At 69.8% G+C, this 6,281-nt stretch overlaps 1 protein-coding gene across 2 annotated transcripts; it reads left to right on the top strand.

The window, feature by feature from the left end:
* Nucleotides 1-1,170: 1,170 nt before the first annotated feature.
* LOC311511828 (uncharacterized protein ZSWIM9-like) lies at nucleotides 1,171-5,831 on the top strand. 2 transcript variants are annotated; one of them, XM_084612709.1, is made up of 3 exons: nucleotides 1,171-1,281; nucleotides 3,181-3,462; nucleotides 4,109-5,831. In XM_084612709.1, the coding sequence occupies exons 2-3, from the start codon at nucleotides 3,215-3,217 to the stop codon at nucleotides 5,463-5,465; spliced, it is 1,605 nt and encodes a 534-aa protein (XP_084468835.1). In that variant the 5' UTR covers nucleotides 1,171-1,281; nucleotides 3,181-3,214; the 3' UTR covers nucleotides 5,466-5,831. The 2 variants fall into 2 exon arrangements, with proteins under 2 accessions (XP_084468835.1, XP_084468836.1); XM_084612710.1 differs by having other exon boundaries at nucleotides 1,198-1,295.
* The last annotated feature ends 450 nt before the right edge of the window (nucleotides 5,832-6,281 follow it).

The raw sequence follows: 6,281 nt of genomic DNA, 5'->3' as shown, positions 1-6,281 counted from the left end.
TAGGGTGAAGGGCAGTTTTCAGATTAGATTTAAGGTTAGTTGTCTAAACTGAATGTATTTCCAATATAAAGTTCACAAAATTGTTTAGTTTATTATTTTAAATAGATTTTGCCTTAAATGGTGAGATTTAGCCACCATTTGCAGATAGTGCACACATACACCCACCATACTCTCTAACACACACCTAGTACACCTAACACGTACACAGTCCCACTAACACTCTCTCACTCCCACTTGACCAGTCCTGGCTTCCTGCCCTTTACATGATCCAGTTCTGATGCTGTCATGCAACTCCCATCTCTTCCCTGGATCTGCTGCTCCTCAGGGTGTGGCAGAGGTGGTGGTGGGGGCAATCAGATCCCCCTGGAGCTAACACTAACCAATGAACAAGGCTTCACATCCAACCACCCTTGTCTTTATTAGGGTGTGAAATGGGTCAGGGCCCACAGTGCCAAACCTAACCTATATCCTCGCGCCCATACCCTGAGGGGTTAGGGCTAGAGTTAGGGATGGGTTATAGTTACGGATATGATTTTGTCACGGTAAAATTAAACAAAATTCCTGGTGCGGTCACGGGAAAACTGTACAAAACCAGGGTCTGGCGACGGCGGGGCTGAAGCGGAGCCCCGCTGCCCAGGGCTGAAGCCGGAGAGGGGCTGAAGCTGACGGAAGAAGTCACAGAGATCTGCGACCAGGTCAGCTCCTTCGCTGGGGTTCGGTCTCGGAGGGGCGTTCGAAGCGGGTTCGGATCAGGGTGCGGGCCCGGGCCAGGTGCAGGTTTAAGGCGAGAGCTCGTTCTGGGTTAGCCGGATAAACGAATGGGTTTCCCACAGGAAAAGTCCCAAACCTTCGAGTTGATTAGACAGATTTTTGGGTGGAATGGCCAGATCTGGCCACCGTTTGGTGAGAGCAGCCTCACCCCCCAGGCCGCCCACCCACGGACACCCGCCCGGCACACCCACTCGTGCCCGCGTGTGCACAACGCACAGCCCCGGGCACACGCGGACACAGCCCCACAACTCCCCCGCGCCCCCAGTCCTGCCTCCCGGCCCGCTCCGGGGTGCAGCCCAGACGCTGCCCCCCCCCGCCCGGTCCGAGCCCCCGGCCCCGCCCCGCACGGCCCCCGGCCCCGGAGAGACGCCCCCGCCCCCGGGCCACGCGCGGTGCACGCTGGGACACCGAGGCATTGTCCTGTCCCGGCTCCCGGCCGCCGCGCGCGCGGTGCATTGTGGGGGAGGAGCCCCGCTGCCCGGGCCCCCGGGACGGGAGGGAGCTCGGCAGGTACCGGGGGCCGGGTCCGTTGCACCGGGAGCGTCGGGGGTTGGGGCCATGGCAAGGGGACCGCGTCGGAGGGGCCGGGCCCATTGCCCAAAGGGGGGCCCGGGGAGCGTCGGGGGGGGGGCCGGGCCCGTTGCCCGGAGGGGGGCCCGGGGAGCGTCGGGGGGGGGCCGGGCCCGTTGCCCGGAGGGGGGCCCGGGGAGCGTCGGGGGGGGGGCGGGCCCGTTGCCCGGAGGGGGGCTCGGGGGGGGGCGGGCCCGTTGCCCGGAGGGGGGCCCGGGGAGCGTCGGGGGGGGGGCGGGCCCGTTGCCCGGAGGGGGGGCCCGGGGAGCGTCGGGGGGGGGGGCGGGCCCGTTGCCCGGAGGGGGGCCCGGGGAGCGTCGGGGGGGGCGGGCCCGTTGCCCGGAGGGGGGGCCCGGTGGGGAGCGTCGGGGGGGGCCGGGCCCGTTGCCCGGAGGGGGGGCCCGGGGAGCGTCGGGGGGGGCGGGCCCGTTGCCCGGAGGGGGGCCCGGGGAGCGTCGGGGGGGGGGGGCCGGGCCCGTTGCCCGGAGGGGGGCCCGGGGAGCGTCGGGGGGGGGGCCGGGCCCGTTGCCCGGAGGGGGGCCCGGGGAGCGTCGGGGGGGGGCCGGGCCCGTTGCCCGGAGGGGGGCCCGGGGAGCGTCGGGGGGGGGCCGGGCCCGTTGCCCGGAGGGGGGCCCGGGGAGCGTGGGGGGGGGGGCGGGCCCGTTGCCCGGAGGGGGGCTCGGGGGGGGGGCGGGCCCGTTGCCCGGAGGGGGGCCCGGGGAGCGTCGGGGGGGGGGCGGGCCCGTTGCCCGGAGGGGGGCCCGGTGGGGAGCGTCGGGGGGGGGGGCGGGCCCGTTGCCCGGAGGGGGGCCCGGGGAGCGTCGGGGGGGGCGGGCCCGTTGCCCGGAGGGGGGGCCCGGTGGGGAGCGTCGGGGGGGGCCGGGCCCGTTGCCCGGAGGGGGGGCCCGGGGAGCGTCGGGGGGGGCGGGCCCGTTGCCCGGAGGGGGGCCCGGGGAGCGTCGGGGGGGGGGGGCCGGGCCCGTTGCCCGGAGGGGGGCCCGGGGAGCGTCGGGGGGGGGGCCGGGCCCGTTGCCCGGAGGGGGGCCCGGGGAGCGTCGGGGGGGGGGCCGGGCCCGTTGCCCGGAGGGGGGCCCGGGGAGCGTCGGGGGGGGGCCGGGCCCGTTGCCCGGAGGGGGGCCCGGGGAGCGTGGGGGGGGGGCGGGCCCGTTGCCCGGAGGGGGGCTCGGGGGGGGGGCGGGCCCGTTGCCCGGAGGGGGGCCCGGGGAGCGTCGGGGGGGGGGCGGGCCCGTTGCCCGGAGGGGGGCCCGGTGGGGAGCGTCGGGGGGGGCCGGGCCCGTTGCCCGGAGGGGGGGCCCGGGGAGCGTCGGGGGGGGCCGGGCCCGTTGCCCGGAGGGGGGCCCGGGGAGCGTCGGGGGGGGCGGGCCCGTTGCCCGGAGGGGGGGCCCGGTGGGGAGCGTCGGGGGGGGCCGGGCCCGTTGCCCGGAGGGGGGGCCCGGGGAGCGTCGGGGGGGGGGCCGGGCCCGTTGCCCGGAGGGGGGCCCGGGGAGCGTCGGGGGGGGGGCCGGGCCCGTTGCCCGGAGGGGGGCCCGGGGAGCGTCGGGGGGGGGGCCGGGCCCGTTGCCCGGAGGGGGGCCCGGGGAGCGTCGGGGGGGGGCCGGGCCCGTTGCCCGGAGGGGGGCCCGGTGGGGAGCGTCGGGGGGGCCGGGCCCGTTGCCCGTCGTGGGGCTGGTCCCATTGCCCGGAGCGGGGTATGGGGAGTGTCGGGAGGCTGGGACCCGGCAGCAGGAAGGGGCCAGGCAGGGCAGGCTGGTTCGGGGTGGACGGGAGGCTGCATTTCCCCCCTGCCCAGCTGACGCTGTCTTGTGTCCCCTGTGGCAGTGGCTCCCCACGCCCACCCTCTGCCCGCAGGGCCATGGGGGACCTGGGCCTGGGCCAGGAGTTCCACACGTGGCATCAGTTCAGCAGCTTCTTCGACGACTGGTGCGAGAAGCACAAGGTGTTATTCATCATCGCCAGCCTCAAGCCGCTGATCTCGCTGCGCCAGAACCCGCTGCACTACCAGCCCAGCCTGGCCGCCACCCTGCGCTTCCGCTTCGTCCGCCTCATCTGCAAGCACAGCGGCACCTACGTGGGCCAGAGCACCGTGCAACGCAACCGGCTGTGAGTGGGGCGCCTTAGGGCTCGCTGCGGCGCTGTGCCCCCCAACTAAGTCCATACTCTGCAGCATTTAGGTTCTGCTGGCAGATCTTGCCTGCCGCTATCTTGACTCTGCTGTTACATGGCGCTCTGCTCTCCCCCAGTGCGGCTGGGGGCCTGTCATGTTCCCCTGGCTGTGGTGGTGGAGGGGGCCCTGCCTGGGCCTGGGGGAGCTGCCATTAGCCTTGCCAGGGGATTGCTGTGCATTACTGGGTTGCGTTTGGCCTCTCCAGTAGGTCTCCAGGCTGGGCCATGACCAGTGTTAATTGTGCTGGTGATGGGGCTCCCTGGCATGCCCTGGAGGCAGCAGTTTGCAGCCTGAGCCCCTCTCCCTGGTTCTGTGCTCTGTGGCACCTGGCAACATCGCCCCATGGGGCCACAGCCCCTCTCCATTTAGTCCCCCCAGGTCAAGGGATGGGTTGGGCACAAGGTGCCAATGTGGGCAGCTTGTCGGAGTGACTTCCACTGCCCACATCATTGGCAACAGCGGGTGATGTCTATCTGCTTCAGGCTCACCCCTTCTGCCAGACCCTAGAGGCTGTCCCTCCCCCCTCTCCCCCCCACCCCCATATGGCTGTCCCATGCTGACCCCTCTGTTTCCCCTCCCCAGCAGCGAGAAGATCGACTGCCCGGCCTCCATCACACTGCGACTGGGCCCCAAGAAGGACCGGCTAGTGGTGATTGAGGCCAGCCTGGAGCACAACCACAAGTTGTCAGAGGTGGAGTTTGCTCACTACTTCAAGCGTCACCAGCTGGAGGCCAGCATGGGGCTGCCCATCCGCATCACCAACAGCGTGTCCAAGCGGTTCCTGGCACCTGACCTGATCTGGAACCTGGAGGACTACAGCAAGGCCAAGGACAAGGGCATGTGCGAGCTGCTGAGCCAGCTGGATGGCCTCTTCAAGAGCGACCCGGGCGCCAAGGTCAAGCTGGTCTTCCAGGAGGACGTGGCCGTGCTCAACAGCATCTTCCTGGCCACATCGCACATGCGGGGGCTGGTGCAGCGCTTCCCCCGCTGCCTCTACATGGACAAGGCGGCCTGCATCAACAGCGAGTTCGAGCTCTACTCGGTGCTCTGCCAGGATGGCAACGGGCGGGGCCGCGAGTGCGCCTACTGCGTGGCCCGCCGGGGCGTGCCCGATCTGGTCATCTTCATTGTGGCCTCCCTGGTGCAGAGCGCACCTGACATCAAGCTGAAGGTGAAGTGTCTGACTGTGGGGGCGGGCATCACGGATGTGGACGCGGTGGAGGAAGTGCTGCCTTGTGCTCGGGTGCAGATCTGCCGGCTGCAGGTGCTGGAGGCGCTGTACCGCAAGGCGCGCGAGCTGGCCGTGCCCAAGGAGGACAAGGTGCGCAACCTGCTGCACAACATGGCCAACGCCAGCTCGCCCCGCGTCTACAGCCAGTACCTGAGCGACCTGGAGGATGTGGCGCCGCTGCCCTTCCTGCAGTACTACCTGGAGCACTGGCACCATAACAAGGGCACGTGGGCGGAGTGCTGGGCCTTCGAGCGCAACTGCGACTGCCCGTTCCTGGAGCACATGAGCTTCCACCAGCAGAAGCTGCGCTCGGTGCTGAGCCCGCCCCTGGGGCTGGCGGCCTGCGTGCGGGGGCTGCTGGAGCTGCAGGCGCTGCGGGTGGAGATGGCGGCGCTCAATGAAGAGCGGGTGTCGGAGCTGTACCGGGCCGTGTGTCCGCCCGACAGTGCTGCGCTCATCGCTGAGGAGCTTGGCCTGGCCAAGCACGCCAACTACCATGTCAAGGAGGTGCCCGAGGGCTTCCTGCTGGATGGCGGCATCTGCTCCTTCCTGGTGAGCCGTGACCTGGCCGCCTGCTCCTGCTCCATATACGTCTCAAGCCGCCGGCCCTGCCGCCACCTTTTCGCCACCCGCCTCTGGACTGGGCAGCCCCTCTACGACCCCGGCTTGCTGCACGCCTCATCGGGAAGTGAGGGGCAGGACACCTAACGCCAGAGGTGCAGCCCAGACTGGCATCTCCTAGCCCTGGGGCATGGCATGGCCCCACTCAGCTGCCTCCTAGTGCTGGGGGTGCTGCACAGACTGGCACCTTCTAGCACAGGGGTGCTGCACCCCCCGCCAGCCACTTCCTAGCCCCTGGGTGCCACGTGGACCGACAGCCTCCGAGCTGCTCCCACAGCACCGCTCTGGGGGTGGAGAGGAGGAGGTTCCTGTGGGCGGAGGAGAGAACTGTCTGCCCACAGGTCCAGGGTATGGGACTGGGGGGGATGTGTGGGAAGGGCAAGTCCCCACAGCACAAGGCTGGGGGAGCGAGGCCTCAGGACAGTGAGAAGGGGCATGGGGGTGCCTGGGAGGGTCAGGGAATGGGGGGTGGGTCTGGTTGTGGACGTGACTCTTTATAAACTTCCCATCAATAAAATGCCTTTGGGAAAGCGCTGTCTGTGACACGGTCCAGCCAGGGGTGGGGGCTCCCTGCCCTGTCCTCAGAGCCCCGCCCCTGCCCAGGGAAACAGACTCCTGGGAGAGAGAGGTTACCTCTGCAGGGGCAGTGCACCTCAGCTGGGATTGACAGCGACACTGGCCAGGTTTGTGAAAGCTGTTGGGTTTGTTACTCAGCGGCACACAGCACAGGCCATCCTTGGCTCAGAACAGAGAGCTGGAGGTTAAAGCAGAGCCCATTCTGGTCAGCCCAGAGCTCAGCTGAGCTGTAGGGAACCCCATTGTTTCAGCTCTGTCTCCCCCCGTCTGACTGCCTTGGTCAATTCCCAGGGGAGAGTCCCAATTCGTTCCAGCAGCCAGCCCTTG

The sequence above is a fragment of the Lepidochelys olivacea genome, assembly GCF_965140295.1.
Source record: "Lepidochelys olivacea isolate rLepOli2 genome assembly, chromosome: 23".
Classification (NCBI taxonomy): domain Eukaryota; kingdom Metazoa; phylum Chordata; order Testudines; family Cheloniidae; genus Lepidochelys; species Lepidochelys olivacea.
Note: the sequence above shows the minus strand (reverse complement) of the source record. Positions and strands in the feature narration are given on the sequence as shown.

Excerpts from the sequence above, each read along its gene's own strand:
- LOC311511828 (XM_084612709.1), top strand. The coding sequence starts at position 3,215 with ATGGGGGACCTGGGCCTGGGCCAGGAGTTCCACACGTGGCATCAGTTC. Across the intron at positions 3,463-4,108 it reads ACCGTGCAACGCAACCGGCT|CAGCGAGAAGATCGACTGCC; the intron begins GTGAGTGGGGCG and ends TCCCCTCCCCAG.